The sequence below is a fragment of the Diprion similis genome, chromosome 1 (genome assembly GCF_021155765.1).
Source record: "Diprion similis isolate iyDipSimi1 chromosome 1, iyDipSimi1.1, whole genome shotgun sequence".
Classification (NCBI taxonomy): domain Eukaryota; kingdom Metazoa; phylum Arthropoda; class Insecta; order Hymenoptera; family Diprionidae; genus Diprion; species Diprion similis.
Window position 1 is genome coordinate 12,317,112 of NC_060105.1, and position 23,396 is coordinate 12,340,507.

At 37.0% G+C, this 23,396-nt stretch overlaps 1 protein-coding gene across 1 annotated transcript in view; it reads right to left on the reverse strand.

Annotated features, from left to right (window-relative positions):
* The window catches only part of LOC124406706 (dipeptidase 1), a 121,490-nt gene that overhangs the window by 67,676 nt on the left and 30,418 nt on the right, over window positions 1–23,396 (reverse strand). The window contains exons 3-4 of the mRNA XM_046882276.1: window positions 17,509–17,641; window positions 1,245–1,395 (exon numbers count right to left, since the gene is read on the reverse strand). Of these exons, the coding sequence (XP_046738232.1) occupies window positions 1,245–1,395; window positions 17,509–17,641 (284 nt within the window). The remainder of the gene's footprint in view (window positions 1–1,244; window positions 1,396–17,508; window positions 17,642–23,396) is intronic.

Sequence of the window (23,396 nt, forward strand, 5' to 3'; positions counted from 1 at the left end):
TTAATGTGACATTATTTATGGGACAAAATTAGATAAAAAATTGATCACGTGCTGCGGACGATTTCAGATCTACCAGCAAAAAACGGAACGTCACGTTCTTCTGCGCCCTCCGCCCCTCCACCCCCTGCTTTATGGGACCGTCACGTTATCCCCATCCCTCTCCTAAGAGCGAAAGTATTCGTCAAACGGCTCTATTGACCAATCGGTTTTCGCGATTTGGCAATTGAATTATACCTCGCACTTCGCAGAGTCATTGCGACCTTGTCAGCAGCCCGCGAGGGTTCGAATACACGAAACACCCGACACCCTTAGAATAGGCATGCACGAGGCACGTCTTACAATTAATGCAAGGCATTGACGTCTGGTTTCCAACGGGATGCAGGCGGCTTGATTTACCCCGAGATTTATCGTAGTGATCGATGGTATGTCCTTTCATCACGGGAACTTAATCACTAATTAACTACTAAATGAAAATTAAGGAGTCATTGAAGTACTACGTCACGCTATTTTCGACCATTTTGCCCCTCTTTCGGAAATTTGAAAATTTGTTAATAATATGACGGATGATGTTAATAGGATGATCAAGAGAACAAATAAAGTACGCATGAAAAAGAACGAGACGTGAGAGATTGACGTTATATTTGAACGGCCCCTAAAATGTCTTTCCAACTGCCCAATTTTTACGTATTACTGAACGTTATGTATTGTCAAAAATAAATACAGCTGACTTTTAAAAACTGGAAGGATTTTCAGGATACGAAAATATTTTTGATTATTTTGTTTTACAAAATATTTCAAGTCAAAAACTGAATAATAGTTTTCCCCGAAGAGTGTCGTAATAATAAATGTAAGTCATACTCAGAGATGAAACGTTTTTGGAAAAAAGCTACAAACTATAAGAAGTTTTGCAAGTTTTGATGCTTTCTGTTGACTTGTTGTCTAAAATCTAGTTGGCCATGGTCAGATTTTACGAGCAGGTGAATTTTAATGTAACTGCCCTGCGCGAGTGATAAGTTGATGATTTGAATTACCGAAATAATTACCATTGTGCCGTAGCTTTGAGGTGACGCTTGACATGAAAGATGAACTATGAGGATGGCACATCGATACCGGGAAGCCCTCCTGATCCAATCGATATCAATTTAACCCTAGGCGAACCGTATATAAATGGACTGACGTAGTTTCTATGGGTAGAGGACGGTGGTTTTAATTATCTTGCCTGAATGGCGGGATTAGGCACTCACCAAGGCGTATTGCAGGTGTGTGTAAGGGTGAGATATCGCGCTCCCAACTCGTATAGCATCCTAAGAACGGCCAGGCTGTTTCCCACGGCGTGACCACCTTCCACCCCGATCAAACTAGCCAGTCGACCTTCCTTGTGCGCAATTTCTATACCTGAAAAACATTAAAGAATCTATTGTACAATTTGATTTCAGTTCAAGGATTCTTACATCTATTTTGTGCAGGAATGTGTGTTGGATATACTGATATAAGTGCCAGCAGCCTGAGTATCGTTTTGAACTTCGCGGGTCAAAAGACGAGCTTCTCTGAGCGTCGATAGAGGGCGCGTTAACTACATATCGATACATCGATGTGCGTTTCTTGTAGACGTAAACTTCATACCAAACTGCATTATTCAAGATGTCTACGAGTGTGAGGAATGTTCCAATTGGCACGATTTTCATTCTATTTTGATTTCGTTATTATATTTTATTGATGAAAAACCGCAGGCTTGATGCTTCTCAATCTCAATGAAAAGGAAGGTGTTTTATTGATTTATAACTCAAAGGTTGAGAATTCGAGGAGGATCGAATGGACAGGGTTTCAAATAAGAACACAGTTATTTCGCGGGTTATGTAGTGAACTATAACTTGCTCGGACGTAAAAAACCTCACGGAGTAGAGGCACATCAGACATGAATATATCGTAAGTGAGGACCACCTGAGGTCAACCTTACTTTCTACATCTATTATCACTATCTAAGAGAGCTCTCTTACTTTAGTCTAATTAACGTGGGAGGGACGGACTTAATAGTAAGAGAAACAACCCTTCGAGGGAACGAGACCTTGATTAATTTGTATAGTATTGTGGAAAGTACACCCCACCGAAGCCTGCAACCCGGCCCCCGACGCCTCGGGGCCTCCATCATGTTGCAGGATGTGGACACAAGGTCGCATTAGGGGTGTACCCCGGAGGTGATCCTGAGATCACCTCCTGCGAGCACATCATGTGACTCGTCCAGCTGATGCTCCCTGACTAGCTTGATGAGCTAGTCGAACAATTGGCTAGTGGCTCTAAGAGTCGAGCCCCTTGTGCTAATGCACCCTGATACATGGAACACCATAGTAGAGAGTGGACACAATATAGAGACCTGATCGAGTGTCCGGCAAGTTATGAAACGCTCGCCAAGACGCGCTCGTCCGCACTCGCTCACTGCCGAAACTTATCTGCGCAGAACCGCGTGCTCGCTGCTCTCGGGCGTAAGCGGCACTCGCCCGCCCCCTGGTTCTTAGCGCTGAAACTATATTCTAACTATGCCCTGCGTCTTTAACTGCACAGATTGCCCAAGGCGCGAAAGGAAACTCTTATGATAGCTTCATGAATGCATTATATATAACACATATTTCGCAATAAGCCACTGATCTTTCTTAGTAAAAATTTTGACCAGTAAATGAGGAAGCGTCTTCTATCCCTAAGTTCAGTTCACTTTTATTCTATACAGAGTAAATTACTAACGCCCGAATGGTCTGTCGTCTGCTATAGTTTAATGCGCATGCGCTACAATTCAACAACAGTTGTTTGCCAGGGTGACCAACCGTCATGAACGTAACCTCCAAAATTTTTACAGTTGTCGCTGATAATTGTGTTGAACACTGACAGCTGTAAAAATTTTTGAGTCAACATACATCTGTTGTCTAAATTCATGACGGTTGGTCACCGTGGTAAACAACTACCCGTGGATTATAGCGCATGCGCATTAAACTCTGGCAGATAGTGGACTATTCTATCGTTAGCAATTCACTCTACATATTTTTATGCACAGGAAATTATTTTCCTTTGCTCGTAGTCTGCAGACGGTTGGCCGACTAAAACGTCACGAATAAAATAATGTTTCACCATTCATCAACGCATCGATTCAATAATAATTCCACTGCCAGGAATCCAATACATTCATCTATTCAGTTGGCTATTAGAGTTATTCGGTAAATCTAACATACTTATATTTACAGTGGAATTTTGCTGTATGATTATTCTCTTTGACATTTTACAGCAATTTGATCTGATTCGGTCAGTGATTTTTATATGATTTTTCAGACTCTAAGACACTCGATTTTTTCTCACTTCTTCGTATCGATTGTAATTACCGATATTTCCTCAAACAAACGTATTCATCTACACAATTAAAAAATTTGAAACAATTTTGAAAAATCCTGTTTCAGGTATCAATTTTTTAGGCCCTGAGTTAGAGTTGGTTTTCGACTTATTTATACAAAAAAACAAAATCATTTTAAAAAGTTCATTATGATTTTATTATAATTTCGATCAAGAATTATGTTTTTACTAGAAATATCCGTTCTCGATTTGTTGCGAAACTCTTTTGTTCCATATACGAAATCGTGATTTCAACCCTTTCGATGGTTAAATAAAATCAACAACTCTCTAAAAATCAGTAACCAAGTCATTTTTCGGTTGCTCATGTTGAGATATCCGTAGGGGTATGAATAATGAACGGTATTCATCTCGTTTGTGATGAAGATTATAGTATGATTGCATGTGAATGATTTCAATAAATCTTTGACTGCAAAGGATTGAATAAAGATCTCGTTTAATGTCAAAATTCAATCGGATCATAGTCTTCCGATGTATAATATGATTCTGGATCGTAAGGGTGTGTTTGATGACTTTCTGTCAATAATATATGACGTATATAGACAGTAATAGTATCTTCCGACAGTTTTTAGAATACCAAATTGAATCTTGTCGAATATTTTGGAGGTTATATCGAATGTTCTTAATTGTATTCAACTCCTTCTTTTCTGGATCAATTTATAGTACCCATCTCCCATTCCACTACGTGATGGTGCCACAACTTCAAAGCTAAAACTTTTCCATCTGCGTCCGCTGTGCATGCTCTCTGCAATAGTGTAGGTACTTAATTCTTCTACTTTGTGCTAATAGAATCAGCCGCTGTAGAAATGCAGAAAATGAAGGTAACTCGTTTGCACAGATTAAACTTTCGTCAAAGGAATTTCAAAACAGGAATGATGGACAAAAACGCGCTTATAGTAGCGTCTCGATAGGTGCAGGTATCAAAAAAGTGGTTAAGCTGCTTGATGTGCCTAGAGATCAGAAAACATTTAAAAAAATATAACATTCCTTTTGTAATTTTGTTACCTGAGTAACACGAATGGTGCCGGGCCCATCGAAACCTAAGCCTGGTCATTTCTAAGTTTAGACAAGCAGCACCGATCGAGACCGAAATCATCAAACCCGTTGATCCTTTCATGAGATAATTATGTATCATGCGGATTTTAATTAGCTTACTCTGTTTTTTGAACATTAATTAGCTGATTAAAACCAAAATTGTGCATAAGCACTCACATATTTTAAACTTTTGACATTCTTAAATTTTCGAAATTAGTCTTGAAAAATGTTGCTTCGATCCATTCAAGGTCGATCTTATACATTACCTATGGAGATATAAAAAAAAATATCGATTTTGATTACAACGAATTTTTGAGTTATCGGTCCTCTCCAATATCCGAAAACAGATTTTTAGAGAGATATGTTGGTTTTCAGATACAGATAAACACTATGACTTAATTAGTCAAAATGGATCCTACGGTGATAAAAATTATCTTAAGCAATACTGTTCTGAAAATTTGTTTTTCTTGTTTGTTGAAGCACTTCGAAATTTTGAAAACGCTCGGTACTCTGGAAGAGCTCTGAAGAACAAACGAAAATAAATTGGTGATGAGGTCAACCTTGAAATGACAAAAACCACAGTTTCAAAAAAAATTTCTTCAAATTTGCATTCTGACGAGTTTCACACTGCTCTTATTGTTAGGAATAATACATAAAATAATCGAGTGATGAGTCTGATCTCGAGATAACCGGAATGCGAGGCTAAAAGTGGTAGGAAGGGTAGGAATTTTAGGTAATACCGTCGTCCTAGGGTTAATAGGGGTGAACAAAGACGAACTGTAAAGAGTTTTGAATATTCGTGGCTCGATACATTTACATGATAGAAGGAATGAATGAATGAATAAATAATTACAACAACAACAATAACAACGACAAAAACAACAACAATAACGGGGATTCTTTGGATCCGCTAACATAATTTGAAAAAAATTCAACTAGAGTAGATGGGATTCAAAATCACACGCCCTGAAAAAAATGTAAGTCATCGATTAGCAGTTTTACGAAAAGATCAGAATACAGATGCAGATATATCAGCCAGTGGAAAATGAAAGATGGAAATGAACTTGAAATAAAAAATTGATATTAGAATTTGGTAGATCTGTAGCTAATCAAATATGGCTGGTGAAAATAAAAATTGTCATACAACATACGTTAAAGAATTCACATAGAAGCAATAAGTCCGCGATCAGTGAAAGTAAAAAGCATGTACGGGCAATTCCGTGCCTTAAAGGTAATCGATCAGGTAGCAAAGTTTTTGGTTAGCTTCAGTTACAATATGTCATCACGTACAGTAACAACGAAATATAAAACGATCCCAAATCTACCTTCAGGGCTTATCATTCACCAGAAACATGTTGATTCATGACACCTTGGCGCACGCTGCATTCGTACTGGTGTTCGTACTCGATTACGGCACTCGTATTCGTGTGAACGTAGAATCGGCAACTTTGCACTTATCTCTTTTAACCTAATTTCCGCACTTGTAATACAATATACTACTTTCCAGCACCTGCTCGGAAAGTTCTAGTTTCGAAGCCGCTGGAGCGTGCCTAAGGTGCTCCATTTCCAAAGAGTGCGGTAAAGCAATGTTGGCACGTCCATTCAAGTGAGTTGATGTATTTTACATGCTTTAGATTTGGCGCATGCGCACTTCAACGTACCTCAGTTTTACACACTGTCTCATTGAGTGTAAGTTACTACACCCTGTTACAACTGGATGTAAGTCATATCTACGTTGCTTTTCAAATGAAACTTTTCCTAACGGGTGTTGGAAAATATAGCGTGTATCACACGTGCGCATGAGAGATATACTTCACGCTGCGCTTACACTGGATATCTTGCGATTGCAGCACTCGCCTTTGCAACTCACGCTGCAAACGTATAACTCATCGGAAATTACCCACTTTCCGCACTCGTCACACAATTTGCGAAGCCTATGGACCGTGCGCAAAGTGCTATATTTCCGAACAGTACGGCAGAATGACGTTGGCGTATGCGCACGATTAAAGCACTCAATCTTACGCACTAGGACTTTATTTCGCGCATACGCACTTTCGATTAGTTCAATTTCTTAAAAACAGTAATTTTTCCAACTCACACAGAAGGTTAAACTTGCGCATACGTAAGTCTTGTAAAGATTTAATTCACTTCTTTCTTTTGATCTTGGGTCTTACTCAGCAGCTTGGCCTGAATCTATACTTGATATGAATAAGCTCAAATAAGAGAATGTGAAGCTAAGTAGGTCAAAACGTATAATACAGAATTGGAAACAGCCGAGTAAAGGCTCATGGACTGCTCATATCCCCCAAAATACGTTTTCTGTACTTAAAATCGAACGTCACTTTAAAAATCTCGACCATATCAGTGGGTATCATACTTGCCCTTCGAAGCATTTCAAGTTTCTACAAAATTTTGTCCTTTCTTCTCTGAAACATTTACTTGGGTGGATTAAAATCGACCACCCCGTATATACAAAGACACCCATGTTTAAAGTCGGTACTTAAAAATGTGATATGATGTGAATTCCATAACACTATCGAGCGTTAAGGGAAAGTCTGTGAAAGTTATTTGTCATTTCTTAGAAGTCGATGGTCAGGTACAGTTCTGTAGTGGCGTTTGTTCCGATATTGACATAAATTAGTACGTCACGTAATATTCTTAAGCCCTGCCGAGCGCCATCTTGAGAATAAAGAATAGAGATGCCGAGGTCACACTCAGACAATAAAAGGAGATGATCTTCGGCAACTGTGCCAGAAAGTCAATGACTCGAAGTCAGCTATACGCTATGCTAATATGGAACGACGATATTCGGGAAGGAAATGCTTTTATCACTAATGAAATAACATCTTGGTAGTTTGTCTGCCCAACGTTTGTTTTGGATTTCCGCTAGGATATTCGATGCTATATCGAGATTGGTTATATTTTTCCTGTGCTTTCTCGTCAGCCGTCAATTTCGTGGATGACATTGCAGCTGCCCCTCTAGATGTGCTCCTGAATCTAATCAAAATGTGTAATAAAATGTTGAAACATCCTCACGTAGCTACTTGAGGATTGAGATTTGTTTGTATAAACAGAATTCAAAATATTGTCACCACATTTTATCCCAACTGCGTATTTGGGTGTTGATATCCAATAAAACAAGACATTATAAAAGGCTTTGAAATATAGAATAAAATGAAATAACATTAACTACTGCACTCTCCTCCTTGGTAGTTAATCATCACCCTACTCTGTTCCATAATCGTATCCAATGAATCGCATTGGATAAAAGAAAAAAGTTTGGCAAGATGGGGGTGACTTTAATAGCTCCATAAGCTCCGCGTCTAAATCGGTGACAGGTGGTAGAAACTTTTAATTTCTTTGGTTGAACGATCAGCCAGTCAATTAGGTACAGCTAGAAAATTCTTTCTATATGTATACCTTCACATCTTTACTGTACCTGGACGCCTTTAATTTTCTTGGTAATCAATATCGTTATCTGCCACAATACCGATTACAAACGACTAACGAATGGGAGAAAATAAAAGTGGCCAAGGAATAAGGAGACACGTGCTGAACCCAACAAAGGTGAAGAAAGCCACGGATTCGATTTCCGTTCAGTCGACAAATGAGTACTGCTATCCCCTCGTCCAATCCACGCGGATTTTGTCTCCACCTCACTCCATCACTTTTCTTCTCTCCTCCTTAGTGCGCTCCCTTCGCACTTCTTTCTTTCGTCTCTTTTCTAGGGGTGGATTTCTTAGCCACTTCCAAGCTTGGTGAAACTTTCGGCTTCTGTATTAGCAACCTATTACGTTTCGACATTTCTTCGCCACCTTCCTTATTGATCGAGTCCTTTTATTCTGTGCTTGAAAAGTATCAGGACGTTTGTTAACTAAGATCTCGATAAAGCGCAAAGAGCATATGACGGGGAAGATGAATTATTCAAATGGTTTCTATACTGTTCTATTTTACATTCACTGCACCGCATTGAAGTATTTTTGAGTTGCGTTTTATACTTACCTGCTAACCGCTCACTATGTATGGAGACCGTATATTGCTTCATCGGAATTCGTTTTCTTGAGGAATATTTGTTCTATTCACTCGATGAATCTAGATTCCATCCATTTTCTTGGCAGTCTACCAACTCAACCCCGAACAACTCTGTCCCGTCTTAAAGACTCCTTCAGAGAAGCGTTCCGACTTGATATCTCTTTTAAAATTCAAAGCTTACATCACTTTCGCAGAGTGCAGCAGCGATCGCTTTACCAGTACCGTATATGAAACTAGGAGGTCGGCGAAAGGAAGAAGAAAACCTCAAAACAAATTTCACCAGTTGAGAATGCTGTTACTGATATCTCAGATCGTCGGAATAGCTTTTCCTCAAGAATATTCCACATGATCTAACTATGAAATTCAGAATCAAAAGCACACCGAAGCTTTTAAGACTTCCTATAAAAGGTCGATAAAATTTCCATCGCTAGAAACTGCGCTTTACTCCCAAAGGATTTTTCACCCTTCGGATATAGAATGGAAAATTGCATTCACACTTTAATCAAGGAGCGGAAGAAGTTTGGGGATTAGGGTAGCCCAAAAATGTAGTTCACTATACTCGCTGGGTAAACTCGATTGATAGTTGAATTTGTTTTTCATTTCAGTTTCCGATATACACGGTGATTTTTTCTGACCTTCTAAAGGGACGACCCGACCTTAAAATCGTGGATTCAGATTAGTCGTCAAAAGAAGTCGATGGAAGAAGAATACAGAAACGTACAGACTCACGATCAGTGGAACAACGTGCGACTTTCAATGATCGCCAAGAAAGCAATCAATTGATCTCTTCGAGTCACCCCAAAGGGCAGGTTTAATTAATGTTTATGGATTAAAGTAGAGTCCTTGAGTCTGTTATGCATTATTTATGCCATGGAATCAGTTATTCCAGTTTGGTCTGACTTCCAAATACATTCGAATTTGTAAGAGTACAGGTACAACCACAACACAAGGGCCAATTTATCTATCTGAATTAACAAGAGTACTTCAGAAAGCGTTGAGGTGAAAAAAGCGGTCCTTGGATAAAAAGCACTGAATCAATCGTTCCTTAACTAGTTTAACGTTGATATTCAATGACTTTAGAAACAAAGGATTTCATGGAATTCAGATAAGCCATTATCACAATCTAAAATATATTAGAAACGCTACAATAGAAAAAAATTCATTTTTCTCATTCTTCAGGTAAATGATACAAAATTCAATTCAGACTCTAGCTGTGTGATTTGATAAAACTCAGTATCGGTGTAGAAAAAAAAAAACAGTGTAAACTTCGTATTAATGATCTACATCATCAGGTATTGATTAGAACACCATCAAGGACTTCGATCATTCTATAATTGTTGGTTATTGAGATTCGTACATAAATAATTCGTGTCTAAAAATTGTCTCTATTAAAATCCAGCTGAAGATATGGGAGTTTATGATTTTGACAATATCCATCAGAAATTCAGCCTAAATTGAATGGTATCCGAACCATTTCCGTTGCAAAATTGAATCCAAGACCGCCAACTGGCTGAGTTTCCAAATTATTAATCTGCAACCAGTAATTAGCCACTTCCAAGAACCTTTCACAGTTCACCGTGACAGCTACTTTAACCTTCAGCGATAGTAGAAGAGCCAATAATTATTGATTACAAGGAATTATATTGAACTGCGCTTGAATACCTTCCTCCTGGAGCTGTGGTTACTGGTATTCGCGTAATTACTTACAGCCAGGGGCGATACGGCGTTGGTTTTTGTTCGTTCCGTGGATGGTGTCGTAACTTTAACCGCACATTTCGTTCGAGTTGAAAACCCCGCAATCTTTATTGGTACACACCGTGCATGTATACCATATTCTATACAAAACACGTGCAGATGTAACTTCAGCCGCCAATTTACATGTTTTACGTTGCACGTAACACATATTACATATGTCTCTAATTGGCTTTACTCTCAGCTTTTCCCTACAGCATCGTAATTTTCAGCTTTTATTGGCTTTCCATAATAACGTTTATTGAATCGATATGGAGAGTCAGACACGCTATGGTTAAATTGTATAATTAAAAAATGGCGATCGATTGTAATTTGTCGTTCACGTGATCAGTGAAAATGTGTTAAAATACTTAACAACTTGTTTTTCTATTTCCTTACATAGACATGTAATTGACATAGTATGAAAACTTGAAACAAGAGCCATAACTAGCTTTATTACGACACGTACTGATCGTCAAATGCCTTTCTTGACTTAACTTGGAAACTTTGGTAATTTGAATGAATTAATGTTCTCAAACGAATTCACCGTCAAGCAGCATTAACTATAAATTGCAATGTTAAATTCACGATATCGTAATAGTGAATATCACTCGTATTTACAGTTAGGCTTGTACTTACCGTAAACACCTATAACAATGAGATAAATTCCGCAAGCAGGTAAACTTCGTAACCCATGTACTTTCAGAGAATTTGATTGAACGTATTGCCATTGATTAAAAAATAATTACACAACTTTAGCCCTAAAGCTGCATGTTGATATGTGTTACCACTCGTTAGGCGAAGCGATAAAACTTTGTTGAGTTGGGGAAAAGTTGGTCAAATCCGGATAACTGTAGAGAATCTCATATTTTCATGTGACATGTGTCTCATTCTACCAAGTTAAACCAATTAAAAGCATAAAGGTTTCCTTCTTTAACGCCAAATATTGCAATATTATGAATAATTTGTACAAAAATTTGTCGATCGATATCAAATTAATTCACTCTAGTAATTTTCGAACTAGTTCACGTCCCCTTAGAATAGTAATTCCATTTTTAGGTATATGTAACCACTTCAATAATTTTCTTTGACTATTAATTAAGCGGTAATTAAAACAACGAGATACTTGATAAGGTAAGGTAAGTTAATTTAGAGGGTAAAATGTCTGCAGAAATGGTTCAGACTCTGACTTCAACGGCTATTTTCCTCGATTCCATTCCTCAGTTTCAAGAATTAGGTAAGTGTGCACATAATATACTTGTTATGGCGTTCGGTGCAGTACCACGATAAACTTGGCTCGTGGGAATAACGACTTACGGTTTATTACTAATTTAAAAGTTAGTAGCTCGTTAAATCATAACACTTTGTGGTTAAAATTACTCAATTTGTAAAATTGGGTAACTGAGATACCGCAGAGACACTGTTCTTCACCACACGTACTAAGAATTTTAGTATTATAAAAAGACAGAACAATATACCTCCAATCATTACGTTCCATTGCTCAGAACTTTGTCGATACTTTCGCAAAATCGACAGATTCATTCTACCTTAAAGTTTGATTTAAGGAAATTGAGTGAAAATTAAACAGTCGAGCACCCAAACGATATATCTATACTTTCGATTGACTGCCAGAAAAAAAAAAAAAAAAAAAAAAAAGAAAAGATTATTAGACACGTTCGAACATAATCTCCAGTCACAATTCAAAATATCAAATTCTCGGTCACCTTTTTAAACTTGACGCATAAATTAGCTTCCAACAAATTCGGGTTTTATCTGAGTTATGAAATCATGAATGATCAATCAATATCCCACCATATATTTCTCCTATCTTTATAACCAAGTAACCAAAAGCTAAAACCTTCAAGTTTGATTTCTATCTGCACTAAATCGCTTATAATAATTTTTCTAATGTATTGAACGCGTTTTTTTTCATGTGTGACGTACGTGTTCACTGATTTAACCAATACTTGCACCGAAGAGTTGCTGCCGCTTTCTGTAACTTTTTTATTCCTTTTCTCCCTACCATTAAAATGAAAGTTCTCGCTACATATATCGACGCAATAAGAACAGCGGAGCAAAGTTTGTCCGTTGTAATAGAACTGAAAACTTGAGCGGGGGTGCTTATCTATGTATATACATCTATACTTAGGTATATCTACTCGAAGAACTTAACGAGATCGTGCCTTAAGTTTTATGTCTCATTGTTGTTTCGTTAGACGTGAAAGTTCACGTCCTCATTAAAGATAGTACAGGAAGCGTGCCTTTTCTTGGACGATCCATGAATACCCCGAGTATATATATATATACACATATTAGGGTGGCGCAAAAAAACCGACTACTTTTTTTTTTTTTTTTTTTGAGTCTCGTGTGACAAAATGTTAGTTTTTGATGTTTGCACCAAACAATTGAAAAAAAATTGTGAGCGTCCTTTCAAAATTCAAATTTTGCACTGAAACTTTCGGAAACTCATTTTTTTTTTCTTCTATAAAATTATACCGTAACGAGAAAAAAAAATGTTGAAAAAAAAAATCGTTTTTTGACGATTTCTGACGTTTGAAAAAATGTGGAGCGACCTCTTCAAAAATTTTTTTTCGAACTGTCCTTTGGAGTGGGCTCTTAAAACATCAAAAACGAACATTTTGTCACACTAGACTCAAAAAAAAAAAAATAGCCGGTTTTTTTGCGCCACCCTAATATATATATATATATATATATATACATATCATGTACGTGTATCGGCGAAAGGGCTTATCGTGTTCCTCGGTAAATTAGTATTCATCGAAAGCTCTACTGTTTCGTTAGTCAGAAAAGGGCGAAAGGTGTATGGTAAGAAATTAGGGTACATGAATATCGTATGTGAATAAAATAAGAGAGAAAGAAAGAAGAGGGAACAAAATTCCGCAAAACTCAATTGACGTAAATTATACCAATTGTAGAGTCGCAAATAAGCTCGTCAGCAGGTGTAAAAGTTTCATTTATCCTTTTAACGATATTATTATTATTATTATTGTAATTGATTATTAAAACTACAAGAAAAAAAACAATCTAGGACAAATGTATAGAGAACATCCAAATTTTCGTAAGAATTTCATTCAGTATGATTATAATATTAATCCAGACGTGAAAGAATAGATTTAAAAAATATTTTTATCCTGTAAAAATAACGTGGTCACCAGCTGACTACTGCAGAGCTCTAAAAGCAACCAATAAATAAGATCGTGGTGACTAACCCCTGGTAGCTAAATGCTTATACACCTGGTGCACGAAAGCCAGGAAGGTGGTGAATTACGGTCTGGCTCTTGGTCCACGCAAGAAATCCTTGGAACGCTGCTGTGAGGTAGGCTGTTGTGGCTAACCTGCGATATAATTGTATCCTGATACTAATTAGTAGCATCGTACCTACTTCCAAGATTATTGCCTTTGTAGGTGTTGAAATTAACAACGGTGACGTAGTTTATAGAGGATTTTCAAAGGCAAGCTTATCCACTAAGAATCTTGAGCCTTATACTTGGATAAATAATTGACTCTTGGAAGATATCAAGTGGATTTTGATAAGATGTGGATGATAAATTGCTGGGACAAGCGAAAAGATCAGTTTAATTGAGGGACGAAAAGTGAATTCGGATTCTGGTCGAATGAAAGATCATTTAAGGGGATGCTATGGTTAGTCCTTACCGACAGAGTGAAATATCACTCATTTTGACTATTATTAAAGTTTTCGCAGTACTGACGTCAAATTACCATCCTGGCCAAATTCGTCCTAACTTGATGCTTCAGTCAATGTGCTTGGAGGTATCATCAGTTGACGGAGAAGAGGATTGGAGTTTTCAAAAAGTTAATAATGAAGACCTTGTGGGAGCGGCCATAAATTAAGCCATCGAATTTTGAGAGATTTTCATCCCTCCCCCCCTCCCCCCCATTTGTTATCTTCTGTCTGATTCAACTCTTTGAAGCATGATGGAAACCCACGTTCCAACCTCGATTTTCTTAAATTTTTTAAATTTATTTGCATTTTTACGTATTCAGATCCGGGTTTTTGCACTTTTTAGTTAATTTAGTAATAAACGAACATAAAAATACATTTCAGTTAGCATAATTGTTTATAATATAAGGTTTATAAATAAAAAAACTAAAAAAAAATGACATTTTTTTCCGAAAAATTAGTTTTTGACAAATTTTTCCAACGATTTCCTTGGAAATTTAGTGACAGTGAGTTTTTGGGGTCGCTGATTACGAATCCGAACTCAGATTTTCAAAATTCAAAATGATGGATTCGAGATAGCAGCGAAAAATTGAGGAAAATCTAAGTTGCGATTCGTAATTAACGACCCGAAAAACCCCCTGTGTGTATCATTTTCAGCAAAATCCCACAATTTTCTAAATTTTTCGCCGCCATCTTGAATCCGCCTTCTTGAATTTTACAAATCTGATAGCGGATTCGTAATCAGTGGCCCCAAAAACCTCCGTGCGAGAATTTTTACCATCATACGATCATTTAAAAAATGTATGCTTCACAGGGTTAAAGAGCCCCCCCCCCTGCCCGCCATCCAAATAACATGAGAAAAATTGCTAACCCCCCCCCCGCTTCTATTCCTATACCCCTTCCTCCTAACTGATAACGTAATTTATGGACGCTGTTTGTGCCGTTCAAAAATAAATGAAATAGTATATTATATAACAAGAAGGCAAACACAAGAAGGCGAAAAGACTGTTGCCTCCATGCTGCACACGATACTTTATATAACAAAAGCATGTTACACGTTCTCTCACGAAGCACGAAATTGAGGTTAGGGTCGCGAAATGTCAGATCGGTTCACTGTGTTTGTCGCGACAGCGCATGAAAGCTGTACAGAAATGACCACTTTCAAGTCCTAGGAGTTAAAAGTGGTCGTTTCGGTATTCCGCGCATGCGCATTCATAGACTCACTGGATCGTCATAGAAACGGGTACTTTGTGTACGGAAAACACGCATGAAAAAACGCGTGAAACGTGCTCGCGTTGTATAAAATGCATTACCAAAGCCCCTTTTTTTGAAGTTGAGAAAAAGAGGGTCGAAAAAGGCTGACAAGGGTCACCGGCTCAGGTAAGACCTCGTTACGTGTAACGTCAACACCAAGTTCATCGGATTTCATTTACATGTCGTCTCCAAGGGGCTTGTGAAGATGATGCCGCGGGCTCTGAAAGCCGTAGGCGTTTCAACAATGATTAAATGTGCTCCATGGACGGTGCGAAACCACGAAGGGTATTAAGATTCATGCCGCATTCCACTAAGTCCAAATCCTAAAGCTTTAGGTTGAATATCAGCTATAAATCAAGTTGCGATTGTTTAATAGATCGCCGGTGTTATATATCAATCGAATTTCTCGTCTGACCAGGTTTAATGGTCAATTGCATTGAAGGACGATATGCACCATGCCATTTTAATATAAGAATAAACAGTTTTTTTGAAAAGGGTTTCGATGATGTGATTTCTTTCGTGTCGACGTCCGACTGACAAGAATATGACAAGAGCTCAAATTGTATGATTAACTCATGATGTCATAATAAATATGATGTTGAAGTACATGAAAACTGTATTTTCATAAGGAGAAGTTTGTTTTGTGGAAAAACTAGCGAAATATTACTTTCAACTTGCGCTTATTTCAAGATTGTTCATCATTTTTTGAATTCATTTAGTGATTGTATGTAATTCTCGACTAATGAAGAAGCATGAAAAATCATATTTCCTATTAAAACTTAAGTCGACTTAAGTTGTTATCCGGCAGAACGGGCAAACTGCAAAATCCTGTTGAACCGATAAACTAAATTCTTCCGTACGACGTCCCCAAGAAGTCTGTTCTTTTCTTTGCTTTTTGTGAATAAAATTTAAAGGCATGAAATTAAGAACTTTTAGTATTTTGTTTCGGACTACAAGATAGGAACGCAATTCATTACACAACACGCACACGGGGGGAAGAGAATTATTTATGTAAAGTAATATCCGTTTGTTTCAACTAAATGCTATGGTCAAATGCAGCGAACACAATACTTAGTTAATTCAACAAAATGATACCATTTACTATTCTTGATATGAAAACCGGATATTTAACGGGTAAAACCACAAAATTTATTGTTGTGTATAAACGTAGAAGCATAAATTGAACGCGTGTCAATAGTTTTTGATTACTTACGGTCAATATGATTTTCGATTACACGTAACGTGGTATTACGATTTTGCCGTTTGTATTGAGTCTGACGACAAACTTGTCTTGCGTTATCCGTCGCTGATTTCTTACCCTACGACCCGGTTTTATAAGTATCTTTGAAGGTACTTCCGTAGCGAGAAAGCTCACCGCCTAGTGGCCGTTTATAGAACTAGTAGACTGATGTTCACTATGAATATAGTTTCTACTTGTTTCAAGGCATGCGGTGTTTATTTTACCTCGTAAACAAATCAGTGCAACTGATTCGACCAGTTACGCCAAACAAGCTCCAGTTAGCTCAACAAAGTATGGCATTCAATCGATGTGAATTTTTTGTTGGCTACATTCGTGTATTTATCTTGTTTCAAGTACCTAATTGTTTCTGTCAACAAACATGTGACTTGGAGGAACTATACATGAACTTTAAACGAAATGATATTTAGTTGACTCAATTTCGGAAACACACCAAAAGGTTTACTCGATGGCGACAAAAAAGGCTTTTTTACGGCACAGGCATTGAAAAGTCCACTTTTTGTGGCAGTTTTCGTTCCGTAAAGTGATGCTTTTATACGGCAGCGAACAAAGTTGCGGAATAAAGTCTTTATTCCGCAGTTTTGATGCGCAGTTCGAAGTGCCCATCCCAAACTGTCTAATAAAGTAGCTTCGTCGAACAGATCGCGACATAACCTCACTCTTCGTTTTGCTTTTCAATGCCCATACCGCAAAAAATATTGTATGTGGCATGCCGGTAAACCACTTTTTCAAGCTCGCCTTCAGCTCTTCCTGAAATCTTTATTCTTGCCAAAAAAAAACAGGCGGTTTACGGGCATGCCACATAAATAGCTATTGTTGGATCAAGAAATTCGCTGGACTAAATCATTTTGACAAACTACTTGAATCAAAATTGTTGAATTGAACTTATCGTATTTGGAATAAATAAGGAATACTAGATTGAAGTGAATCGACTCCAACAATACGTATGTTTTTGGTTCAAGCATTTTTTTCCCTCTAAGTAACTTTGGTTAGATCTTATTTTCAAAAGTCCGTAAATGACGCTCAAGCCCAGCCCTCGTGATTGAAGAAATTGTTGCATGTTTGGTACGCTGAATCAATTGCGAATTTAAAAAACGTAACGTACCTGCAGCCGTCGTAACCAGCACCATGTTCTGAGGATGCTTGTTCACAAGCCGCCGTATCAAGTCGATTTGTTCTAGCGCCAGCTGTACAGAATCCAAGTACTGAGAGGAACAGGGAACGTAGGCAGACCAGAACTGTAATGCATAAAAACAGACAAAATTGGTTCTGAGAAAACGACGCACCGGTGCGAATTATGGAAAATCGCATAAACGTGCGACGCGATGCGGGATCGTGAACTTTCATGTGAAACCGCTGATTACATCCACGTGTTAGACGTTTTTTGAAAGCAAGAGACTGTTAGCACAGATCGATGGATTTTGGCAGTATTGCTGTAAAATATCCTCTTACACACAGAATTTTGGATTGTTTTTCTTCGATTTTTGGCAAATACCAGTAGTAGGTAAGTAGTTTTTGTACATTAAATGTTTTCCTAAAGTTGATTAGAATGTTAATTCTCAAACTTTATGGAGTACTTTCGAGATTCAAGCTGCACTCAAAAGAGTTTGATAAATGTATTTCCAATTCTGATAATATTTTCAGACATGATAAGCAATGTCGTGTGCAAATCCTAAGGAAATACAATTCCCAAAAACAATATCTCTCGCGTTCCCAAACATACATTGCGCAAAAGTTTTTTTTTTTTTTATGTATTAAAATCATTGGATAAACTTTATATCTCCAAATGAAAATGATTGTCTTCAGTAAATTATTTTTTGCGAGGAGATAGAAAGAAAATCCAAACCAAATGCCAAACAAGTATTAACGATAATTTTTAATTAGGCAAAAAAAAACTTGACAATTAATTCAAACAGTCCACTTATTATGATTTTTGAACGAAACATGATTTTTATTTCCTTTTTTCTACGTTTTGCCTACCATTTCCCTGGTATTTACCAACAGTAACAGAATGTAAACAAACATGTTGAGACGGCGAACAAGAGTCTTCAACTTCTGAAACATAGGACATCGATTTGCGTAAATAGTTTTGATTAATCACTTTATCTTAGGCTCAAGATACTTATGAAAATTATGGAAATGCTTTCCAGCTCTGTAGATACTTTGACGTGAATTGACTGATTACAATTCCCAAAGTCTTTACAAAGCGAAATTTAGTGGAAACTCTGGGGTGAACTTCGGCTTTGCAGACCCTTTGATAAATTCCGTTTGGTCAAATAGTCGTAAATTCGTGAATCCCCCTGGCTATGTAAGGGATGACCCGAGATCAATGGACTCCCGGCAGCAGTAGGTACTCGGTAGATCCTTCGCTGGGTCTAAATTAACTAAGACAGTGATGAATTGCATCGAGGGTTGAAACCATATAAAGAGTTCTGCATTATACGTTTGGTACTACACTGTAGACAACTGAGCGTATCTAAAGCATACCTATATATGCTCTCATTTAATCGGATTACACAATATGTATGAACAGTTGAACGTCGAAACGGACGAGCTTTTGGAGTTTTTTGACTCGTATTTTTTAAATCGCTCGAACCTTTTTTTTTTTTGATAACTTGAATTCAATTCTTGTGTCCGATTTGACGTGGATTTGCCCATACATTCATTACCTGCCTACCCGTCTTCCTTTACACGTTTGTATCGTTTTTCACCCTACATCAGGTTTTATCAAGGAATGAAGACAATGATATATACGAATTATATTCACGTGATCTGCTCTACCTTATTTCTTGTAACGTTTTTCTTTACCCACACCGAGCGTTCATCTCTAATGGAGGTCCATGGACATCCATGATTGATACAATGCAACATCTCTGGGTCTACCATCTCCACTTAAATTACATTAACCCTGTGCGGTATGGTGGTCCTTGAAAGGTATCATCCAAATTTTATCACTTTTTCGCCATTCATTCTGTCATCAACGGATTTCTGTCGAGTCCTTTGCATTTTGTTGGTAGCTGAGATGTTACGGAATATAGAAAATATATCCAGCAAACACAAATATTTATTCTTGTTCTTTTATAAGCGAACAATTACAAACAAAGAGTGATTTTTTCGGAGAAATTCATTTTTGAGGAGAATTTTTAGAATTTTTTTTTGCAAATCAATACCATGTAGTTTTTGGGAGTAGTGATAATGAATCTGACATTAGATTTTCAAAGTTTAACGAACTCACAACTGAAAATGCATAAAATTGTAGGTCCCCATACTGAATCTGCCATCTTGGATGGGGAATTTTGAAAATCTAATGTCAGATGCGTTGTCATCGCCCTCAAACACCCCTGAAAATACGAAGTTTCACGGAAATACTTCAAATATAAAATGTATGCTTCAAAGGGTTAAAACTATCTTCATAAAAGATTCACAAAAATCTCATGAACTTTTAGGAGAAAGAATTTACATCTCCAGTGATCATTACTTCATTTTACTTATCCTTACGTACAGGGGCCGTGAAAAAATCTGATATCACTAGGTATACAGTTTATTTTCGATATAAACAAAATGGCCGAGTCATGTTTACTAGGCACTCAAAGATGACCAAGTCCCCAATCATCTGAAGATATTTAGAGTAGATTTTAAGGTCACTTTGCGATTGAATGAATTGAATGATGAATAGTTGACGTTACGAAACCATTTTTCATAGTTTTATAGAAGTCATTCGCAGGTATTGCGTTTGCCAAGTGAGAATACTTTATTTGCTTCAAGTTACATATTTGAAGTCATTTTTTTCTCAGTGCGTGAAAATGTAATATAACTGAGATTTCAGGCAATGAATGTTTTATCAATTGGTAGATATTTTATATTTTTTGGGACTTAATTAAGAAATTAATGAGCTGAAGAAGTATAATTGAAAATGACGAAATAATCGTTATTGCAACTTAAAAAAATTATAGCTCCTATGCTATTCAAATTCTTGCTCTCCTTCAAAGAATGTTTGAGAAAAAAAAAAAAAATTTCAAATTTAATTTCATCTTCAAATTCAGTCTTTAAAAAGCTAGCAATTACTGCAAGATTACCAGATAATATTATTAATATTCATTAAGTTGGATTCAAGATGATTGCAATAATCGTGTCATTTGTGTTGATATATGACTTTGCAGATTCCAAGATATCATCGGTTGAAAATTCTTAGATTTCATCAACTGCCGACGGAAGGTGTGATGTTGGGTTAGTTCGACTTTAACTCACCGGATATGTAGCCTCAATGAAACTTTAATATATATTATTTACCTTATCTACTACATAAAAATGATATTCATATTAACCCAATCAAATTGGAACATTTTCAAAATCATCCCGATTTATAATCAGTGACTCGCCGAGATACGTTCTTGGATGATGCAAATATTTCTGTCATTGATAGACTCAGTATCTGCTGTTAGACAAACAGTTACAAGTACAGTTGATTAGGCATAGTTGCTCTTGTAAGTTCTGTATGAATTAGATGTGAATAGATTCCAGGAACACTTCAGCGAAAGCAAAATTTTCTATATAATAGACAATAAAACGATTGGTTGCATATTTCGAATCTTCCATTAGAAAGTAGTTTTAATTATTTAAAAATTTTATTTGTATCACATAAATTTTTCTAATACAGATTACAGAAAGAATCGATTATCATTCATTCCTACTCCTGGTCATAATTTAAAATACTTAAGCTGAGTTTGCAGGTGATTGGTATATAAAAGAAGTGGAATTACTGATATTCTAATTTTTCATACGATTAGATAACTTATCTGTTTATCGCATTAGTATTATTGTTCGAATCACAAGACAAAAAAACTTATTAAACAACCTTAGCCAATTGTACTGACTACTATTCTAATTGAAAATTTTAAGTCAAGCCTGAAGAGAAATTTTGTATCTTTCGAGAACGCATCTGATTTTTTTCTTTCCCACACCTTCATTTTTCAATTATTGATTTCTACTATTTCTAGTGTTAGAGAAATTTGCGTTCCGAAGTGTTGTAGAAACGAATAGATCTCAGTGAAATTTCAAGCCCTCACCTGAGAATGTGCAAATTTTATTTTTGTAAAAACGTTCAAAGTCAACTTGATCTCAATCCATTTCAATATTTGTCCCAAATAAGCGCTCGCTTGAAACAGAATCGATACCAACCATCACTTGCAGTTAATTTGAAAAAGTGTAAGAAAATTAATACCAAAGAATGTTCAACTTAATATCCATCGCAAATTGTGATTCAAAATTCAATTCGGGCATTTAGTGAATTTTTTAAAATCGGTCAATGCGTTCGGACTTTATTCCCGTTATAAATTGCTCTGGATTTTTTCGCCCACCCTGTAAATGCGTTGCGCTGATGAACTAGTCAGACTCAATTCCCTCCAAAGTGACATCAAAATGATTGTGAAAAATATTTGGAGAAAAATTCTCAATATAAGAAAAATCACAATCAGTTTTCCGAACTTTAATAAACAAGGCAAACTAGTATCTTTCTGCTATTAAAAATGAATCCGCAGACCAAACGCGAAAGACTGACCAACTCCATTGAAGGTATTAGATTTTGAAGAGTGAACAGAGCAAAAAATCGGTTATAAGCACTCAACGTATTCTCTGCAAACTTGGTATCACATGGAGATATTTTCCACGTGCTCAATATGGAATATCTATGATATTTCTGACACCACAATTTCTCACAATTCGTCGTGGCTTCCATTATACAGGATGACAGATGACATCTCCGAGAAGACCCTATCAGTTTCTGCCCGAGGGAGGTGTAGCTTCTATCAACCGACTGATTTGACGAATTGCTAGCTGCGCCTGTTTAGTATTCTGCAAAGAATACTGCACACACGGAACACGTGCCAGAATGAACACTACTTACTCGATCTATCTTGATTTATACGATACAGATATAAAAGTAAGTCAAATACTCCGTAACGTTATAATTAAATTTACAGAAATATTTACAAACAGTTAAATGTGTACTCGTAAATCATCTTTTCGATGAGAATCTCTGGCTGGATTGAATATTACTTCTGACCGTAATCCAGACAAGTTAAGTACATGTCCAATTAGATAATAAATCATCACTGTCATCAAAAATAACGATTAATATTTCTTAGGTACATTCGTACACATTGTGCTACTAAACATGAAATTATCTAACCACAACCATTCTGGTAACTAAAAGCATGTGATAAAAACATTGATTCATGGTCTTCATGGTCTCAAGACCTTGTAATCAATGAAATGCAAGGAATCTTCATCGCTTGGATGATCATTATTTTGATCAATGACACTGTATTACTCTTGCCAAATGGTAAGTGTACATCAGTGGTCAGTTGTAACACTATTACCCAACGCTGTGATACTCGTGATGAACGACGTGATTGCGAATGGGTTCTCCAGTCATGGAATTAGAGGTAAAAGCACCTCAATAGCTATTTATGTGGCATGCCCGTAAACCGCCTGTTTTTTTGGCAAGGATAAAGATCTAAGGACAAGCTGAAGGCGAGTACTGAAATTATCAGAGTCAAAAAACGGTTCACGGGCATGCCACATACAATATTTTTTACAGTATCGGCATTAAAAAGCAAAACGAAGAGTGAGGTTATGTCGCGATCTGTTCGACGAAGCTACTTTATTCGGCAGTTTGGGATGCGCACTTCGAACTGCGCATGAAAACTGCGGAATAAAGACTTTATTCCTCAACTTTGTTCGCTGCCGTATAAAGCGTCACTTTACGGAACGAAAACTGCCACAAAAAGTGGACTTTTCAATGCCCATGCCGTAAAAACCATTTTTTTTTACCACAGACTCTGGCATTACTGCAGGGCTGAGGGGTCTGTGGTTCTCAAAGATGTGCAGTACGTTCCCAATTAGACGAGATCATCAACGACAAAAACTATCACGGACGAACAGTCACTAACTAACCATCACCCGGTGAACTTTGAGAAGGGTCAGAAAATGGAG